This window comes from Pteropus alecto, unplaced genomic scaffold (genome assembly GCF_000325575.1).
Source record: "Pteropus alecto unplaced genomic scaffold, ASM32557v1 scaffold121, whole genome shotgun sequence".
Lineage (NCBI taxonomy): Eukaryota > Metazoa > Chordata > Mammalia > Chiroptera > Pteropodidae > Pteropus > Pteropus alecto.
In genome coordinates, this window is record NW_006434369.1 from 14,455,516 (window position 1) to 14,478,223 (window position 22,708).

Genomic DNA, 22,708 nt, shown 5'->3' on the forward strand with positions numbered 1-22,708 from the left:
TGATGGTTGTTCTGTAGTTTAGTTGTAATTTTGATGTGGTCTTTAGAGGAGGCAAGCACAGTGTTTACTTACTTGGCCATCTTGACCAGAAGTAATAAAGTGTTCTTGACTCCACCAGCAATTCGCTGCTTTTGTGTGGCAGTAGTCTTCTGACTTGAATTACAAGCTAAACTTGGATGTTTGATTATACACTCACCGAGCACAGGAAGTATATCACATACATCTCATATGTCTACCCATGTCGTCTCCAGGATAAGTGCTGTTACTTTGCTCATAGTAAGCACTAGTAAATATCTGTTTTAAAACATGTTTATTGTGCATATTTTATCAATATCCGCCTGAAGACTAGTACCAGATGGACTGCATCCTGAAACCTAGAATATTTTCATATGGCTTTTTGCTTTACTAACAATTGGGTTATCTCGGGCAAAGCAAACTCATTTAACACTAGCTGTTATATATTGTATTAATATATATTGAATTCCAAAGACAGGCAAATATTTTCTTAGAATTATCAGTGATTTGCCCTTATTCTCATTGTTATCACCATTAAATTATTAAGAATTGACTGTTTTGTGAAAATTTCATCAGAGGTCTGTTCTGTTTGGAAGACATTCAGCTAAATTTTTATCTTATCCTTTTGGCTAATACTACTATTTTTTAGGCCAGTTGCTGTGATTTTAATTAAATGATCTTAGTACTCACAAGCCTCAGTCTGCTTACATGGTGGATAAAACACAAACAGATGGATCTTTGACTCCACAGAATTTCCATTTACTGGAGGAATTTATTTCTTATAAGAGAGAATTCCTTATGACGTACTTCCTAAAGTTGATTGAGAAAATGCAAGAGATAGGCCCCAAAACTGCTAGCTGTTGCATTTGATCCCTATCAGTCCAAAGTATGTTTTTTGCTTCCTCCAAACTAGTCTTGGGCTTCCAGAGCCCATCTTGAGGGTAGCAGAACCCTCCAAATTGTGGAACATCCTTTGTGAGTTGAAAGTCTTGCATAACAGTTTGAGTGAGGAAGGACAGAAAGCTAGTATGCAGTTTGGTTTATATTCATGAAATCCATCAAAATATAATAAACTAGACGCTAACATCCTATCACTCTTCTTCACATCTTTAGATCCTAGTAGGGTTCAGCCTCCATGGATTGATAGAACAATAGAGCCTTGTTTAAACTCATGGCTGGAGAAGAGCTAGAGATTCCCTAGAAACAATTGTGATGTAGATAAACTTTGTACTTCAAATGGCCACATTTTTATATCATCTTCAATGACTAAGTCTTCCTATTCCTAATGTCCAGTTCTCTCCCAGCTATTAAGACCAGATTTTAGGAAAGGTTTTACATCATAGAGTAACAAATTTAAGCAAATTTATTGCCTTTCCCAGGGAAAAGGCATTTTAGCATTATCACTTTTTGTCCTCTATTGGAAGGGTTTTCATGATCAGTAATCAAAATGGGAATATTATAGGAAGTCAAGAGATCTTCATAGCAATCTTGATTGCTCTCCTACAGTCTTCACACAGCAATGAAAGTGATTTTTTTAAAAAATAACTCAGTACACACCTATTTTCTAGTGACTTCTTTTCTCAATTAGAATAAATTCCAAAATCCTGAAAACAACCTACAAGACCCCACTTGATCTCCTGGCTCTCTCTGACCTTATTACTCATTGTTCCCTCTGCTCCAGGCACATCGGCCTCCTTGAGCTCGCCAAGCATCGCCTCCTACAGGACCTTTACACTTACATCAATGCTCATTTCCTCACTTCTCTTACTTAAATGCTCAAATATCACTCTATCCTAATTGGCACACCCACACACCCACCCCCATCACTCTCTATCTTCTTAAGCTGCTTTATTTATTTTTTCATAGCACTTACCTCTATTTGGCATAGTCTTACAATCAAAAAAGTTTATTCAAAGCAATTGGTTACACTGATGAGAGAACAATTAAGAAGCCAAACAGCTGTCAGAGTGAGGTAACTCGGGAGTTAGTAACAGAAAAAAGTTTCTACACCTGGATTGGGAGGCACATAAAGAAAGAGGTCTCACCAAAACTCAGAAGCCATCCCTGAAAACTACAGCTACAGCAGGGGCTATCCAGCTCCTGGTGAGAGCTGGAAGCCATGGAGAAAACTCAACCTCTCAAGAAGCAGAGAAGAGGAGACACACATTGGTGTCTCCTTCATCTACCTCCAAAGCCTCGTTGCCTAAACCAAAATAGAAGCCTGAAGGTAGAGGAGACTGGGAGTAGAGTTTCCTGTGGAACCAAAAAGAGGGTTCTGGGAGGTATGGGCTTTGGGTCTGAGAGTAACTAGGCGGTCAACAGTCACAGTAAATAAGCACATATAGTAGCTATTACTCTCCTATAAACAACCTGGACCTCAAATCAAAATGTTCGAACTCCTGTTCCTCCTCTCTCTTAGGAATTGGATCAGCAATATTAGCAAATCTAGAGTGTAGTGTTATGTACTATAACCAACTTCGTCTAAATAGTAGAGACTTTATGTTGATTATTTTTTCTTAAAAACAAAAATATTCTGCCTTCCCTCAAATGAAGTAATGCACACATATGGTTAGGGAACTTCCAGAAAACTATCTTCATTGAATAAATCTGCATAAATGTGAACCACACTAGGCTCTAATTTTTGGAGCACAAAACAGCATGCTCATCAAGGCTTGCAGCTTAGTCATGACCCCTAGGGCTAGAGGGGATGACTTTTTCTCATGACTAAAACAGTGCCTGGCACCTAATAGGCACTCAAAAATTTTTTGGTAAAGAATGAACAGAACCTGGGGTTACCTCACTCAGAGCTGGTACCTTATACTTGAACAAGCTTCCTGCTTCTACCCACCATGACTTCACTTATCTTCCCTCCAGAGACAATAATTATCACTCTAGAGACACTGTCATGTCCCACCTGGAAATATCAGCAGCCTTCTGACTGGTTTCTCCGGCTCCACTCTCTTCCCCTCTAAACCACTCTCCATCCTGCAGCCAGTAAGATCTTTCTTAAGTAAGTGCCAATATCAGCAGGCCACTTAAAGTGTCTCAATAGCTGCTGCCCCATTCCCAGCCCACCCTGGGACACAACCTAAATGCCTTTGCACAGTGTTAAAGGTCCCTTTGGTTCTTAACCTAGCCAAGTCAACTACCTCTCCTGAGTGTCCCCTTGCTCCCTTAGGCTCCAGGCTTTCATTATCTCTTTTTATGGGAAGGTTCTTCCCTACATTGTCCACCTTTAAGATTATATTCCAAAGCCACATTTTCTAAGGTATCCTCTCTGACTTTGTAGACACGGTTTCTGAGTTTCCACCACACCCAACAATGTAATGATCTATGTTTCAGAAGCCTCCATTATACCTTGTTCCTCATGGCTAGTAATCCCAGCTAAAGCATGGCATACTGTAAGCACATTTAAAATGTCAAATTTGTTGAAGGAGCTCTACAGTCTTGTTTCACAGATGAAGAAACTCTTGTATCTCAATACTGTTGATGTTTCCTCTGAATTTTATCTCCTGTCCTTTTCATCCTCTTTGCTGTTGGCAGCATCCTGAGACAGGGAACCTCTCCTTATATCCATATTATTGCCTTGGTTGGCCATCAAAGTCATGCACTTCTTAATGCTGATGGTCAGCTTCAGGCAGTACCCATATTTTTTCCAAATCATCCAAAGAGTCCAGCACAGTGCTGGTAACATATATATTTTGCAAAATTATACCTTACCCCAAAAAAAGATTTTAGGAGAATTTTAGGAAGGGTTGAAAAAAAAAGTGAAATAAAAAGATGTATAAGACATCTTAAAGAGTATTTATCTTCAATTTACCAAATATTTATTAAGCACCTACTATGTTCCAAGCATCACCCAAGCTGCTGCATATACAAAGTTAAACAAAACTCAGTCCCTGTCCTCAAGAAGCTTCCCTACATTCCCCACTTTGCTGGAGCTACAGAAAAAACAGTGCCAGGAAGTTTTCTTCCTTTTCCATGTGGAGATACATGCATACATACATATATATGTATATATATGTATGTGTATATATGTATGTATGTATATGTATGCATGTATGTATGTGTATATATACATATATGTATGCATGTATGTATGTATCTCCACATGTCCATGTATCCATGTATCTATATCTATATATCTGTACCTATATAAAATAAGGTATGGAATAGAAAGGGCAGGTTCCTGGAGGTCCTTACTGAAATGATTTCCTTTTGAACATTTGTGTTTCTCTCTTCTTTGTTGTATTATCCAAGATTTCGGTGCCTTTTTTGATTTTTTTTCCTTTGGTGAAATTGTTTTGTTTTTGTAGTTGGTAACCTGATGCTTCTAAGAGTTATTCAGGGACTTATTCCATACTGGTCTCTGTGCGCCCCCATTCCATCCTAAGGCTGCTAAAACAAGGTTTGCTTCCCTTTACAAGGCTATCATATTCATGCCTCCAGCTCTGCCACATGCATCATGCTGTCACAGTAATACTTCCAGGGCCCATTTGGAAATAGATTGATTATTTTGTACACAAAAGGTGCGTCTTGGGAAAAAACAAATGAATCAAATGGAAAAATGAATTAACATCATGAAATTTACCTTACTAGCTAGAGACATGATATATTCATGAGTTCCTGAGAGACAATCCTCTTATAAGAATTCACTATTAAGCAAGTCTGCAGTTAGGTGGAGTCAGAGTTCAGCTTAAAAGTATTTATATCTGAATGTAAAACACCCTTTGAAGGAAAAAATTTAGAACTGGAATTTTTTATTTCACATGAAGGGTGCTGGGAATTGGCAACTGGCTTGCTGCATGCATCTCTTCCTATAGCTCCTAAAATCTCTGTGATATTCTTAAATGGGACTAGACATATGCAAAAAGCTCAATTCAGTCATATTGACTTTTATTAATTGGGCACCCACTCAGTGCAAGGCATCGTGATATTCTATGGGGCTATAGAAACAAATAAGATAATATCTTTAGTTCAGATTAATAAGAAAAATAGCTATCTAAGTGAACAAGGGGAAAAAGGTTTTTGTTATTATTATTATTTTTAGGTGAGGCAACCCTTGGTCGACCTCACGGATTGCAAGGACCTTGTAAGCTTGGCCTTCCTAGGTGGTGTCCCATCCAAGTACTAACCAGGCCTGACCCTGCTTAGCTTTTGAGATCAGACAGGTTCAGGCTTGGTCAGGGTAGCATGGCCGTAGATGGGGAAAAAGTTTTGTTCGGAATTTTCTGGTGATTAATCAAGGCTCACACAATCAGTGTTACTCTTACTAAGTAGGGCATAGGTGGAGCACAGACCATGGCCACTTGATTTTCAGATGACGTGCCCAAGAGATGAGAGAAATTGAGGTGTCCTGATATACACTCTTCATTACAGAGCACAAGGGGAAACAGTGACTTCAATTACAGGGACCTACTTCTTCTTCATGGCAAATATGTTCTTCCAGATTCTAGATACAGCAAAGTGAAGTCAGAATCATTCTATTAGCAACAATATACAACCACACTGACCATTCTATATGCTAATTAGTGGCCTTCCTGGACTACCTTGGAAGCTAATCACCACATAAAATATTGTGTTTTTAATGTAAAAATATTCCAAAGCTAACAACTGGCTAAAAAATTAATTTTTAAAAATGCAACATATTCTTCTGTACAACAGTACCTATATAGGGCTTTGCCTGCAATGAGTTCTCAGGTCTAAAATGAATGGTTGAGAGTAAAATTTCCTCTCACATATAATAATAGTATAAGTATGAGGTAGATTTCTCTTGCCAAATTACAAGTGACATTACTATGAAGAAGCCATGCAAAAAGCTCAGGCCCACTGAGCCAAGGTTGGAAAAAATAAAATCTTAAAAGATTAAATATTTTTACAGTCTTCCTCCTAATTCCAGGCTGGGAGGCTAAGGGATGAAGGTATGTGCATTTCTCTGTATTCACACCTGTATGTATAAGGAGAGAAAGAGATTAAAGAAGGCATAGGGGATTCCAATATAGGCATATAGACCAACCAAATTTTGCCTTACAGATAATATACCTGTGGCCTGAAAAACAATTTACAGATTAAAACAAGCATTTAAACTAAGAACATATGTTAATTTCTAGATCACTTGGAAAGATGGCACCAATTTTAAATAAATGTGAAAGAATACAATTGGTAATTTTTCATGTTTAGTAGTCCAATTTCAAAGGCTATATTATTAAAAACAAAATGAGGATCCTTTCTTGGGTATTATACTTCCTACTTCTATTTTGTTGCTAATTTTTTTAAATACAAAAGTTACACAATTGGAGTGGGGAGAGGGAGAGAGAGGTGGATAAAATACAACATCTATCCAGGCATTATACAGCAAATGTGTACATGATCGTTATCTGTGTGGGGCTGCATTTCACACCCAGATTTGGCCAAGGAGAGCTGATGGGCAGTCATGGATGTTGATGGATGGGTGTTCCAGAGTGTTGCCTGATTGTGGTTTCTTAAACATGCCACCTCCTGGGGGCAAGAAGGGCTACTTAGTGAAATGAAATACTATTCTGTCACAACTTCCTTACTCACAATTCAATCATGAAAAATTCTTCCCCAGTGCTGTCACTGAAATCATTACATTCAGAATTAAACATGGTGTAATAGAGCAGGCGACAATACCCTGAGGTACTATTGACATGTCAGGTCTCACATTAAAACTCAGCTTTTCCATACAGTGAATATGAATAGGACTGCAAATCTGTTTACTTTTTCTCCCTTTGGAATATATCATATATATATATTCCTGTAATATATCATAATAGATGATATATATCATAATATATATGATATATATACCATAATATATGATAATATATCATATGTATTATGATATATATCATATATATTATATATACAGCACAATAATACACAATATATGCGATATATATGATATAATGCATATGATATGTATCATAATATGTATACATATGTACATGTGTGTGTGTATGTGTGTGTGTGTATATGTGTGTGTGTGTGTGTGTGTGTGTGTGTGTGTATTCCTGTAATCACTGCCAGTTCATGATTTGCTTCCATACAATGGTCTGGTGCCATATGGCCTGACCACATCGTCAGTGTTGCTCACCTTTCTCCTTTTAGTCACAGACAACTCGTTAGAAACATTCCCAAAGTAAATGCATGGTAGCCTGAGACCCTCTTTGCAGGCTCTTCTCTGCCAGGTCTTCTTTCTCCCCACCAATTACTAAGCCCTTGGATTCATACTCTGTCTTACACATCTACTATCCAGCACAAACAATAAATATCTCCTGAGTCAGCCCATACTGTGTGTCAGGCATAAAGCGTTCATTATATTATAAAATCCATTTTCTTTCTATTTCCAAAACTAAATTGCAAAGAGACAAGGAAATGGAAGCTTAGACAATTAAGAAATTTGCCCAAAGTTGCACCAATAATTAATTGTGGAGTCAGAATTTGAACTTAGTTCTTACCAGCTCCAAAGCATTTTCTACATATACGACTGCTGTGGAGCTTAGTGGTTAAACTCATAGTCTCTCAAGCCAGACTGGCTGGGTTCAAATCTCAGTCCCACTATGTATGAGTTACATCACCTTGACCAAATTGCTTAATGACCCTGTGTCTTAATTTCCTATTTTGTTAAATTGGGATGTTAATAGTGATTTCTCTCCCATGGTTCGTTATAAGAAATAAAGCAGTAAATAAATAGCACAGGTATTGTCTTTTTTCCATAAACTGCGAACCCCATGAACACAGGAATCTGTCTAGTTCACTGTTGTATCCCTAGCACTTAGAATAATGCCTAGTACATAGTAGGCAACATTGTTGCATGAATGAAAAACGTTCAAACATGGTCTTTAAATTAGGTCATGATTGGATTTGAAGCCAGCATGAATAAACACGGCTCTCCTTTTTTTAAAACTTTTATTTTGTATAACATGAATTTGATAGGTCAAATTTAATATGAGTCTTTAAAATCACAAGTTGAAGTGTAATCATGGAAATGAGTAATTGTCCTAGTTATTTCAATGCTTCCAACAAAAGTGAATGTTAGTACAAAGGTGATGCTGAGGCTCATAGCACACAGCACATAACTTCAGATACGTTCTAGTTCTTTGCTATCCCTGAAGGAGTATCCTTACGTAATTCTTTTAAAATTCCTTTCATCCGTTTTGTTTAAAAAAATCTAAGTCTGTTATTATTGCATAGATTTTATCTCTAAAAGTTTATTTTTACTAAACGTGTGTCATATTTAATACTGTGTATTTTAAATCCAAGCCAGTATTTAGTAGCAATAGCTGCCAGGAGCTACTGTAATAAACGAATTATGGCCCCATTTAGCAAGATTGCCTTTGATGCCTATACTTCAACATTGATGGGGGCTCCAGAGAACAACAATGCTCTGGAGAAAAGGGCAACCTCGCCACCTCCCTCCCCAGTTTGAACATGCTCAAAAAGAAGTAAACATAGGAAATATGGGGATAAAGTTGTCTTTGAAACAAACAGCTTTTACAAGTGGAATTTCATGCAGACTTTTGGAGGCTTATCCCCATGTAGTCCCAAGAACACCACCTACACACTGTCACACTTTAGCAGAAAACCATTTTTAAAGTTTTATCAAATTTATGATGATGTTTATTCTGAGTAATGATTAACTGATACCCCTAACAAATAGCAAAGCACTGGGGTTTTAATTTTTCTCCCTGACTTGCACTATGTAAATTATTATTTTCATTAAGGTTAAGTATCTCACAGGATTACACAGCAGTAACTTATGCAAACACCTCCTCAGGATGCTCCATCTCCAACATCATACCTATTGACAAATACCTTAAAAACTTCAGTAGTTGAAGATGCTAAATGAAGCATCATTTTTGTTTTAATGTAGGATACTCTACTTTTTATATAAAACAATTGGCATGAATGAATAACTTTTGCTCTTGAATTTTCTTCTGTTTACAATCAAAATAACCTAAAGACAGTCTAAAATGTATTTTTCTTCATTTGGAGAATTAAATGTCTAGTATATTTTGAAACAGTTTGCAAATGACAGATTTGCTCCAGTTTCAATTATTGATGCATTGGATTATCCTATAAACTAAACTGTAAATTAAACGGCAAGTTAAAGAGTTAAAAACTGCTGTGAGGTTGACTTTCTATATACAATGAAGACTTTGATTTTTCAGGAACCCATTGGTGAAATTTAATTTTGAAGTTAACACATGAAATAAAAATTTGGTCCAAAATGGTAGCGATAAAGATAAATAAAATTTACCTTGAGATAGCTTATACTTAAAGTATGATGAGCCTGGAAACATGTAAAATGCCCTGATGTTTAATCATCTATAGAAATAACAGCTGAAAATTTGTTATGCATGAAAAATTACAGGCAAAACATCTTTCTTGTGTGATTTTAATTCATCCTTAGGTAGTATTACTATCTTCATTTACTGATGAAGAAAAAGAGGAGGAAAGAGAGACTTGTAAAGGTTAAGTAATTTGCCAAAGGTTGCAAAGCTAAGGAAGTAGCAAACCAAGAGTCAGACCTAAATAATTTGCCTCTGAAGCCTGAATTCTTGCCCATGACGTAGGCCTAAGTCATTGAGACTGGCAGTAAACACATTTTGATTGAATATAGAAATGGTTACATATAACAACCTTTACGTACAATCCTATTATAGATGATAGAACAAATAATAAAATTACATTCAGAATAAACAAAAAAAAATTACTTTATACCCCTAACTTTTTAGAGGGCAGAATTTCAGGGAAAGACAACTCCACAGTACACAGCTCCACTTTGCATTCCAGATTAGCATTTTCACATCTTATTTGAATTTATTGGCTTAACCAACCAATAAAAATCCTTATAAGTACCTTTTTTTTTTTTTTAAATCTAGACAGGACAAATCTGAGCCTCAAAGAAGTTAAGAAAATGGACTACCATCATGTAGCTAGTGGGTAGCAGAAATGAAATTCAACCTAAGTCGTATGATTTCAAGTCTAACAAATTATTTTTCACCTTCAGCTATAAAACAGCAGTGTGAGAACAAAGTCGTTCTGTGAAATCTACTCAACGCTACCTCTTCTTTCTTTTCAAGGTCGCTACCCTCAGGAGAACAAGGGAACCTACGTCCCAGTTCCTATCGTTTCGGAACTGCAAAGGGGCAAGTGGGGGGCCAAAGTTGTCACGAGAGACGACAGGTCTGTCCGGCTGTCTATCCAGTCTTCGCCCAAGTGCATTGTGGGAAAATTCCGCATGTACATTGCCGTCTGGACCCCCTACGGAATAATCCGCACCAGCCGAAACCCAGAAACAGACACGTACATTCTCTTCAATCCTTGGTGTGAAGGTAAAGGGCGGGCATTTATTTTTCTCATTAAAAAAAAAATAGTTTATATATTTACAATGCATCCTTTTGGGAGAATTAGCATAACTATTCTAGAAGACCTGTTCCTTTTCTATATGCACTGTTTTCCATGATTAAAAGAGAGAAAAAGATGCAAAATTTGTCCTCAGTGTATATGAGGACAAAATTTGTTTATATAAAGTTAATGCTGCTACACATTTGTTGCAGGCAATTGAATATTGCTTAAAGTTGCACAATTAATTAATTGTCCAGCTATATGTTGATGGCATCACTTCTGTGTTTGCAATTGTTCTGTGAACGAAATAGGCTTATTAAACCTGACTTTCAAAACTATTAAGATCTATAATTTGGCTTCAGAAAAACACATTAAAATTGATCCTGTACATAGTGGACCTAACTTCTCTATCTCCCTAATTCAAGAAAAGCAAGCCTTAATATCTAAAGGTTCCTACACATTTATTTATATGCATAATGGATGCAAATTTCACAAGCTATACCTCTGGATATGCAAACATGTAACTTTATTTTAAAATAATACAACTTAATTACTACTGCTATTTTGAGTCTTCTTTCTATCTGCTGCAGAAGTTTAATATAGTTATATTTAAATAAACTTGGTCAAATCCAGAATTTTCTCTATTGATTCAATTTAAAAACTCAGTCACATACAATATTTTCTTCCCATCCTCATCTCTACCTCTCCTATATCTGCCTCTTGCTTCCATACTTGGCAAAGAGATGATTTTAAGTTCTAGAGGCAGATGCAAATGTTGCAGTAGCATTGGTGGAAAAGGGCCCACTTTTAGATCTTAAAAAAAATATATTAAAACACATAAAAGCTTTTATGGGGCAGGAGACTTCTCACATCATCTTACATCATACGCACTGCTCTCTAAAACTTCCAAAATGGGTCTATATTATTGCTAATTTTGAATGATTCTTGTTTGTGAGCGTTGCATTTAAATCAGGGTTGATTTGGACTTACACATAGATAATAAATGAACAACATTTTCTACTCATATATAACATAAACCTGGATCCTACTGACCTTTACTTTGAATTATCTATTTCAATAGCATTGGCAGAGGGCACCGAGCTAACTTTATACTCACTACTCACCACTCCTATAATCTTGTATCCAACAATCTTATCTATGTGACAGATGTTCAAGGTTGATAGCAAAAGGAGATGTTAACTGGGCCATGTGCAGTTAGTTCAAAGGTGCACTCCTGTTTGTAGTAATCTTGTCTACCAGATAGGAGACATTCTGCAACTAAGTGAATAGGATGTTATTTACAGAATTGGAAAAGACTGATGGAAGTAAGTAAACTAAGAATTTCAAAACTGTTAAATTGGAGATAACTTTAGATACCAAATAGAAATGACAAGCAGGTATCCTGACATATGAATCTGAAGAAATAGAGATATAAATTTAGGAGTTATCTGCACCTAGGGAGAAAATATACATAAAGAAAGAAGGAAGATGTAGTATCAAGCCCTAAACAACACCAGCATTTAAAAGTCTGATTCAGACGGAATCAGCAAAGGAGTCAAAGATGGAGGAGTACATAGGAGATGATCTATTGTTAGAAAATTGAATTTTGAAAACCCACACTTATAAAATAAATAAACCAGGAGTTTGTTATTGACTTTCCTTGCATTACAAAAAAGAAAATCATATAACTATCCAACACCCTAACATATTTAAAGAATGATATAATTTGTCCAAACTTTGGTTAGTTTGCAGTTTTCTGGATTATATCACCTGTGTAAAATGGGGTACACATCGACATGCTTTTTAATTTGTGTGACCACTCTTCTAGTGATGAAAAGGGTTAGTCATGTGGTCTGACATATTCACTTTGCAGGAGAATCATTTCAGAAGTGGATAGTCTAATAACCTTTGACTACCTGATTACATCCTTGTCTTCAGTTGTATCCATGATAAGCAGCTTCTGGGTACTTCTGTTCAAGAAGAGTCACCTAGATATAGAGATAACATGGCCTTAATGTTAGATTCTGCATTACAGAAAAGGAGCAGAGGAACCTCCCCTAGGTATCACTGGAAGAAGATGAGAATAAAACCAGAGAGATCAGTTTGAAAACTGGGCACAGAACAAAGATGATCATGGACTGGACCGCAATGATAGCAATGGAGATGAGAAGGGAATGGATTGGAGATCCACTTTGGATTTAAAACAGAAATTGCAGAGAGATTAAACATGGGAGGTAAAGAAGAGGGTAGAATCAAAGAGTAAATCTGGGTGTCTGGTTGACCAACAGAGTTACATCTAGAAATGTTAATTTAGAGATACCTGTGGAACATGCAAGTGAAAATGTCAAGTAGGCTCTTGAATAAGTGAACCTGGAGATCAAAGGAGATGGCTGAGCTAATGATGTAAATATTGGCACCACCAGGAGCTAGTGGGGATGTTTAAAGAGGAGCAAAAATGGACTTAGTGTCATCAACAGCATCTAGACAAAGGAGAAGAGTCTAGACTGAGAAGTAGCCAACATTGTGAAGAGCATGGTATCACAGAGCCAGATATATGGGTTGATTCAAGAAGACAGTAGTTAGCTTTTTGGAATGCTGCTGGTGAGTTGAATAGGATAAGGAAAAACAGTGGTCATACATTGTGAAAATACAAAAGTAATTAGGGAACTTAAAGGGATTGTTTTACCAGAGACAGAAGCTGGAAAGATGGGCATGGGCTGCAGTGTAATAAGAGTTGAAGAAGTGGAGATAGCAGGTATTGTCATTCTCCTTAGGAAGACTTCCCGTGAAACCGAGATGGTGACATGAAGATCAAAGGAGATCTTTTTTAAAAGACTGGAGAGAGTGGGCATAATTTTATAATGATAGAGACAAACCAAGAAAAAGAAAGTGTGCTGCCCAGAGAGGGCAGTAGTTGACATTCTTGGCTTCACATTGGAATCACCTGGGGAGCTCTAAAAACTACTAATGTAGTCTGCCCACCCAGACATTCTGAGGTAATTTGTCTGGAGCTTTAGAGTTCTTAAAAAGCTCTGCAGGTAACTCTTGGAGCCAGGGTTGAGTAGCACTGACTTTCAGAGTGAAATCCTTGAGTGGATGGGATCCAGGAAACAGATGAAGGGCTTGATAGATGGGGCTATCCATCCTCTACTGTGACAAGAGCAAAGTAGGAGATGGGCAAAAGCACAGGTTTTCTAGATTCCACTGAATCAAGGAGGAGAAGGAGAATGACACTGTTGCCATTTAGTAGTTCTCTTTTTCTCAGTGAAGTGTAAAGCAAAGACATCTGTGAAGAACAAAAAGAAAGGAGGGAGTATCGGAGGCTTGATAGAGAAGACATGAGAGTTGGAAGTAGGAACCAGGCTTATTACAGAAACATGGCAAGTGGGTTCTCCCTGCTCCCCAGAACACAGGGGAAACTCTGCAATTGTCTTAATTCTTGGCCTATGAAAGGTCAAACATTTCTGCAAATGCCTTGGGTATTTCTGTCCTTATGGCCATTTCTACCTCTAGGAATCTCATTTCTCCCAGTATTGGCATCTATGCTGCCTCAGAAACAACAAAAACAGTCCCACAAAACATATATGAATGTCTAGACATTTTTGCAAGTTAATGTGGAGGGTGAGGGAAAAAAGATTTACTTTGGCTGTCAAACTTGGAGCACATCTGAATCACCTAGAGGACTTGCTAAAACAGATTTCTGTGCAGCACCCTCAGGTCAGATGGATCTTGGATGGGGCCTGAGAATTTGCATTTCTAACCAGTTCCCAGGAGATGGTGATGCTGCTGGTCTGGGACCTCACTTAGAGAACCACTGGTTTACATAATAACCTCAAATCAATAATCACAAAATATAGGAGAGTGTATTTACTGTTAAAATTTTGTGAACTTCTCCCTAATTATAATTTTAATTTCTCTCCATCTTCTTGCCTCTTCTCTCTCTCTTTCTGTTCTTCCTTGTACTCCAAACTTCTCTCCCATCCTCTCTCAGGAGCAAATTTTCTTTCTTCTGTCATGCAGAGCAAAAAGTTTAGCAAGCTTTTTTATTTTGCTGTTTTGGCTTCTCCAACAATCGGGCTTTTAGGGACCACACACTTTTTGAAGACCAGTTTGTCCAGAAAAATTCTGGTGCCAGCTTTTAAGAAAACAACTTTTTATATTTTTATTTCAATACTTACATCTTTCAGAGAATGTTTATGAAACCACACTCATTGTGTGGTTTTCCCAGCCTAGAAGCTAAGGCATGACCCCAAAAGGGATATTTATCATGAACCCCACACACAGTCAAATATATCGTATCCTGAAAATCAGCTGGTTTTGTGCTTGCATATGTTAATTCATAATGAAGGACTCTTAGAAATATGGTCTGACAATTGGAAAGCAGTTAAATAGAGAGAGCTTGGGCCATTGTCCAAGGCGAAAAGGTAACAGAAGAGGAAATCAGAGGTTGTCAAAAGAGAGCAAGGTAAGCAAGTGCTGAAAACAGCACACTCGATGTAGAAGTGACATCCGAGGTGGTGTAGGATGCTGGGTTGAAATTATATGTGCACATACAGTAATTATTGATTTTAAAAAATGCTCAGCTGTCTTCCTGGAAGCCTTTCAGCTTGCTTTGTATTCATAGGCAATCTATCCTCCTTAATCACTAAATCATTAGTGGGGATCAATACCACACTAGTAAGGACAGGGGTGTATGCAGGGAGAATTATCGGCTAGTTTCTTTCAATTTAATGGTGCTAACTGGCTTCAGACCCATTCCATGAGGTAGCTCTTCTCCAGGGGGTTGGAGAGAGAACTGTACCCACAAAGGCAACAGTAAGTTGGACAGTTACTGTGAATTCGTCTTATTTTTCTGACCGCTCAGAAAGTCTAGAATTCAGAATGTTTTAGATTGCTCGTCTAAACTTAGTGCCAGATAGTACGTCCTGAAAGATTTAGATGTCCCATATCTATGCTTCATACTCTATCTGGGGCAGTATTTGATTGGGCATTGGTCTTTCTTCTCTTGATGATCCGTTTCTGCCACATTTCTCATCACTGATTTCCCTTACCTCATTCAGCTTTGTATCCTAATACCTAGCAGAGTGCCTGGTACATAATGTTCAATGCATTGATTTAATAGTTCTTAGTAAATGCTTTTAGGTTCACTGCACCTATTAACCTATTATCACAGATCAGTTATAAATGTAATCTCACACCATCTTGAATAAAGTCAAAAACATATATAGTGTCTGTGGGATTCTGTTTGTGGGAACAAGTGTATGTAGATTTTTCTCTCTTAGTAGCTGACACCAAGTTAACATTTGGTATTTCTACCTTTTTATTCAATGTAATTTTTGTATTTTCTTTGAAACAAAGAAATCAATTAAACTCAATATAAAGAAATCAATAAATTTCTAATATCTGAATGCTTTTAACAGACAGTAAAAAAAATATATAACCAGCTTATATTTTATTATGAAATTCATCCTTATACTATTTGCTTTGTAATTTTACATGTCTTTGGGGCCCTTTGGTACAGAATGGAGTAATTTGCCAGAACTGGTGTTCCTGGGCTAACAATGACCAGCACCCTTTTCTCTCAGATACCCTTGTGTCCACACCAAAACTTACACACTAAAACTAGAGCCATTCATTCATTCAGTCCAATGCTTAAATATTGATAGTATGTGTCTTCCCATACCCAGGACAACATAATTACCCATGGGTAATACAACAGTATTATTTATTCATTCACAAATATTTAAGGGTCAATGCTAAATTAGGCACTGTGGATATGATGATGAAAAAGACAATCTTTGCCCTCATAAAGCTTCTAGCAAAGGTTTAACAAATGAACTACTAATAAAAACAAATTACAATCTGAAAAGTACTAAAATAAGTCATGGCACAAAAATATATAATGGAGGCATTGGCTTAGCTAAAGGGAGTGGGGAGAGAGTCCAGCCAGTGGCTCATCTTTGTAACTTCTCTAGTCCCAAGTATAGTGCTTGCATACAATACCAAGTGAATATCATTCAACGTGTCATTACAATTACAACGGAGCCCAGAGAGCACAAAATAAACATTTTCAATGGCATATAGGTGACCCCAGATTCAAGGACCAAAGCTGTTTATGAGATGTTTCTGGAAGGAGCAGGTTTGAAAGGATCTAATTCAGAATCACATGAATTTGCCAATTCAGGTGGTTTACAATTCCTTATATGTGTAGTTTTTCATATTCTTCAAAGAATGCTGATAGCCAATATCACCCTGTATTTTGTGTTTTGGAAAGCAGAATTCTTCTCCCATTCAGCTTAGCATGATGCTAGGCACAGAGTTAATGCTCAGTGACTTGTTTACTGAATTGAATTGATAATTATCACTCTGAGAGGCAGAGAAAGGATTATTAGCCTTAGATTTCAAAAGAGAAAACAGACACTGTGGTGTTACATAAGTTTCTCAAGTCATATAGAAAATTAGGAAACAAGCTAGAGCTAAAACTTGAATATCCTGATTAGGTAAAGATAAGCTCTTTCAATTTTAAAACCAGAACCATTGGCATCCTGTCTTGTGTAATAAGAGAAACAAGAAGTAAATGCCAGCCAGGAAGCTTCTATGATTTTCTAATCAACATTGGAAAGTCTTATCATTAAAAATAAATAAAAATAAAACTAGGTTGATAGCTATAAGATCAAACAAAAGTTTTCTTAGCAAAAAAAAAAAAAAAAAAGAAAGCATGCCAAAAAAAAAAAAAGTAAGCATGCCAACAAGGACACAGGCTCCCTTTGAGGATATGTGCTAAATAAAGAATCTCTGACATTTTTCTCTGTAGAATTACTTCATGTATAATAGTCTATCTTCTGAAGATATTTAAGCACAGTAAAAATCTCTGAACCAGCAAAACTGGCAAATTAGCACAAATCAAATAAACTTCCTAAATTGATCTGAGCTGTAATGTAATGCAACATGTTTACAAGATACATAAATGGATCCAAATATTGAGGAACCACTTGCCTGTGTTTCGTGGATTCATTCCATTCCAGGGTTAATAGGGACAAAGTCTGGCCTCTAGAGTGGCTATATCAAGCTATTTTAGGAAGATAGTAGCTTTGGAACCTTCCAGAAAAAAAAAGCACAGACTCTGGAAATGCTATTTCTTAATATGCTCCAGTGTTCTCCAGTTTCCATGGACAGGTAGTTATTCTTAATATGCCTATAGCACACACAGACTGCTGGAGTTCACCACCCCTTCTGATTTACTTTGAAATGGAAAAACATATCATGATGACACCAATCTGGAATCACATTTGCTCCGCAGATGAAGCCACTCCCTCGAAGAATGATAACACTTGCCTGGCATAAGTCTTCCCTTTTTCTTTAGTGATATTCAGCTTTTATATAAAGGGGAGGCAAGTAGAAGTTATTCCTAATCTCCTCACTCAAAATTTCTCCGTTCACTGAAAAGGTGACATATTTTGCCTTTTTGAAGGACAAAGCCATTATTTCTTCTAAAGGATTTGATACAAAACCAAACTCTGATTTTAACTGTTAGGCACTCTCTTCAGAGACAACTTGTATGATAGCATTCCTGGCCACTATAGCTTTTTTTTGATCCCAAATTCACTTTGCTAGACTTGACTTCAATGACTTTGGAAAGGGGACTTGCTTTAACTTTGAATAGCATGTAAATAAGCAAAAGGAATTTTTCAGTCCAGGTGGTGATGAATAGCTCTCCTTCTCCCAAAGAGGTTACACAGATACTAAAATCAATAGACTCAGCATTCATTTTTACATGTTTGTTATAAACTCTTACTTTCTCTGGGTGTGGAGGCAAGTGGTAAGTTCCAAGAGTACCTAAAATCAGCCCTATGACTGACTCACAAAATTTCTCAGCCCACAATTTTCTCTTTTTCTACCAGAGGAACAGTAAAATAAATGAGATCATCCTTGTTTACTACTTGTCTCGTATTAGTCACCCTGGTTATTTACAAGGCATATTGAATGTCTGTTTTGGTGGCAGAGCTGTTGGGTAAAGTGGATGGAGGTATCATGTCACATTCACCAAAGATGACATGCAGAATCTGTTTTCCTCTCAAGTGTTATGCTGGTGATCGTTTGCCAGAGATCACTTAGGATTAAGAAGTTGTCAGCAGATCCACAGTGCTGCCTCTCTAACTTTATGAGCTATCTAGATCCAGCTTTTTCTATCAGTTATCACGTATTTGAGAAATATAACTCTCAATCACCACACTTATATCCAAGTGTGTGTGTGCCTTCTAACTCTTCAGATTGTTAGGTTTTAGGACAATGAGTTATTGGTTAGTTTGTTTTTCCTTTTAGTAGTATCCTTCATTTTACTAAATGGAGAATAATTTTTCCTCCTGGATTAGTAAAGTCCCACTATATCTCTTAAAAACAAACAAAAGCAACACCAGAAAGCCAACAACAAAAATCTCCAGAGGCAAATGATTAAGTTTTCCTATTTTTGATAGCCTATCAAACAAAGAGAGTTTTTTGGAGTTTCCATGGTGGCATATTATTTTTTTTATCTAAGCTTTGAATAACTGTATTTTAAAGTGACAGATCTGAATAAAAATGAAAAATAAAGCTCTGCTTCCCACCCTCAATCTTCTTTTAAAATCATAAATAAATTTAAAATTTAAATCAAGACTTCCCATTTGACTTCCTTGCCTCGTTGAGAATTCACGATCATACCTGCCCATTTTCAGGGAAGATTTATTTCAGCTGCTAGAAGGAAAAGAGTTGCCTAGTTTTGAGCTACAGAACTCCTCCCTGTGCATAGTGTGCCAGCTAAATTTATAACTTCCCATCAATAGTAACCAAAAACTCAAAGGTAAATCCTTCATTTTCTTGGATTTCTCTCTCACTCTCTAAACTCCAGACATCCATTCTCATCTCTCATTCTTGCAGTAGGCATTTATGGTGTCATGTTCCCAGGCTCTTTGATCTGAGTGCTGGGAAGGAACAGTGACCTAATTCTCGAACTCGAGAATCACAGTCCATTTGGGAGACAGCTTACTATTCAAATATTGTCTTCACCTTTTATTAAGACTATGGCTTCGGGAAAGTTACTTTACTTGTTATCTCTTCCTCAGTTTCCTTATCTATAAAATGGGGATTATATAATACCTTTCTCTTAGAGATTTTATGAGTTTTAATGAGTTCATTTGTATTTGTACCGCACCTAGAAAGTTCTGGGCACATTGTAAGTACCAAACACATACTTGTTCAATAAATAATTAAATCACAAAATAATCTTCTTATGGTGTGATTGATGTTACCACAGAATAAGGCTTACTCCAGCCTGTGCTGGTAAGAAAAGAGTACGAGGAGACTTAAAGAAGGAGGAAAAGTTATGATCATATGATGATGTTTAATAATGCCATTGATAATAAAAGAGAACACAACCATATTGCTCTTGACGAAAAGTTAATACATAAAAGTTAAATTTAATAGCCTCTTATTAAAATGATAGCTACACTTAAATGCAACCACATTTAAAAAAAATAACTTTTTTGTGATAAAAATCTTATTATAGAAGTAATAATAATGAAAGCATAAAAAGAACTCAGAGATCTACAAATCAGATACACTTAACATTTTGGTGTATTTCCATCCATTTAATATATTTTTGAATGTTTTTCATTTTCAACTGACAATTAATTGAATACATTGTCCTTTTGAATAAACTCCAATCCTAGAAAATCTCCAGAGAAAAACAACTGTAACTGTGTTTATGATTTCAGATATTTTGCAATAATTTTACATGTTAATGTCCATATATACATCTATAGAGTTTGGATTATTTTTAACAACAAATGGGATTATGTTATGCATGTTACTCTATGCCTTTCTTGCACAATTATCTTGGAGAGTTTTCTATATCAGTACATAACATTCTTTTTCATGACTTCTTGATATGGTTGTATAATTAATATGGTCTTATATTTACAAATATCTATATTGCTTCTTATTTTTACCATAGCATACCATGCTGTATTAAATGTTTCACATATATTTCACACAAATGTATTTCTGTAGAATAGATACCTGTAAACAGCATTGCTTGGTCAACGTGAATTCATGTTTTAGATTTGTATAGATACTGCCAAGTTACCCTTTAAAAAGGCTGCAGTACATTATAATACAGCCACAGTACACAAGAGTATCCATTTCTTCATGACCTCTTTGGCACTAGGTGTTACCGTTTGCTTTAAAATTTGCCTATATAGTAGGCAAAATATGGCATTTTGTGGTTATTTTAGTTTGTTTCTCTCTAATTATTAGTAAAGTTGAGCGTATTTTAATATATTTATTGAATGTTGTATTTCTTGTGCATTTCTGGGACAATTTAAGTGAGTTAAGGGTTTGCAGGAAGAAGTATATATGCATCTCTTAAATCTATCAATAAATTTTAATATAGTAAGAGAAAGAGCTCTTACTGAAGTTTTTTTCCCACATGGCTGGCCAGTTGTCAAAACATCATTTATTGATCAGATCTGCCATTACTGTTTTTAAATGCCATCTATATCATATACTAAGTTTTAATATATATCTAACTCTATCCACATATTTATCTATTACTGTGCCAAATCAGTTTAATTACAGCTTTGTTTTAGTTAGTTATAATTGCAGTAATGCTTCATTAGAAAGAACCAGGAAATCTTACTGGCATACAACAATAAGCATTTAATCTCATAGATCTGGCACTTGACTATGGTTGGGCTAATGTAGATTGAGCTTGACTGACCAGATCTGCTTCAGGTGGGAGTAGCTGCAGAGGCTCTACCTGTTATTGCAGGATTGTGGAGATGCTCTGCTCCATGTGTCTCTCATCTTCCTGTGACTAGTGGACTTGCTGGGGTATGTTTTTCTCATGGTCCTGGCAGAAATGCAAGCGTACGTGCTTAATTGTGCAAGGACATCTCAAATACTTACTTGCATCACTTCTACTAATACCCCTTTAACCAAAGTAAGCCCAAAGTCAAGAGGGGGATATTTCAGCCTAGAGACAAAGATGGCTATTTACATGGCAAAGGACATGGATACAGGATTGGGTGAATTGGGGTCAAAAGTTCAATTTGTCATGGGGCAAGTCCCCCAGTTTTTCTTCCTTTTTAACATTTTACTTATTGGCTATTCTTTCACATTACCTTTTCAGATAAACTTTTTAATCTGCATGCAGAGTTCTAAAAATCAAAGTGGAATGTTAGTTGGGTTTGTATTAACTGTACAAACTAATGTGCATAGAATTTATATCTTTACAATATTAAATCTACACATCCAATTAGAAACATTTTGAATGTTTTCATTCATTCAAGTTTTCTCTTATATCCTTTGGCAAAGTTTATTTTTATTATAAAAATTTATAACTTTTATTATAAAAATGTATAAATTTATAACTGTAAAAACTCAAAAGCACAAAGAAGAATACAATGAATATCTATTTATGTATCTTCCAGATTCAACAGTTATCAATATTTTGCCACATTTGCTTCATTTATTTTTTCCATTATATTTGCTTTAGTATTTTCAAGCAAATTCCAGCTGTCATGTTATTGTATCCCTACATATTTTAGCATGCATCTTTAAAAATTAGACTTGTATATGTGCGCACATCTTTTTGATGTTTAGATTTATCAATAGGATCAGCTTTGATCATTTTCATCCATCTACTATGAAATTCCCCATTAGCCTTTAACAAATTTTAGTCTAGATCCATTATTTCATTAAGGATTGCAAATGGTGGCATTCTAAACTGCCATTCTTTTTGCATTTATCACATCAATTATTTTGTTGCTTTGAGGTAGTATTTATATAAGGAAATCTAGATACATCTTTCTTTCCTTATTTCCAAGTCTTCAGAATAATAAGTTTGCTTCTAACAACTTACAAAGGTGATCAATGACTTTTTAAAACCTTTATGAATTTATAATTATTGAAATATTTTATTCCAATTCTTGCAGTGACTATTATATTTGATGTTTGAATGGCCCCATTCTTGGCTAGTGGGAGCTTCTTTAAGTTGGTTTTTGATTCCTTTATCACGACTTCTACAATCTTTAATAACCTCCTTGTTTTCTGGTAGGAAGACATATTTCAGTCTAGTCTTGTACATTTTTTGACACAGACCTCTTTGAATCATTTCTCTTAAGGAGCGCTGGACTCTTTGGTGGGGAGAGGGGAAGAGGAAGAGTGTTACTTAGAGACCATAATACAGGCTCAAGGGCTGTTGCTGCTACTACATTGGTTATTTTTTCTTGTTCTTTTTAGTGGGCAGAACTAGAAAATGTGATTTTTAAAAAGAAAATGCATCATG

At 36.1% G+C, this 22,708-nt stretch overlaps 1 protein-coding gene across 1 annotated transcript in view; it reads left to right on the forward strand.

Annotated features, from left to right (window-relative positions):
- F13A1 (coagulation factor XIII A chain) overlaps positions 1-22,708 on the forward strand; it is a 168,740-nt gene that overhangs the window by 48,913 nt on the left and 97,119 nt on the right. The window contains exon 4 of the mRNA XM_006909291.1: positions 10,122-10,373. Coding sequence (XP_006909353.1) covers positions 10,122-10,373 — 252 coding nt within the window. The remainder of the gene's footprint in view (positions 1-10,121; positions 10,374-22,708) is intronic.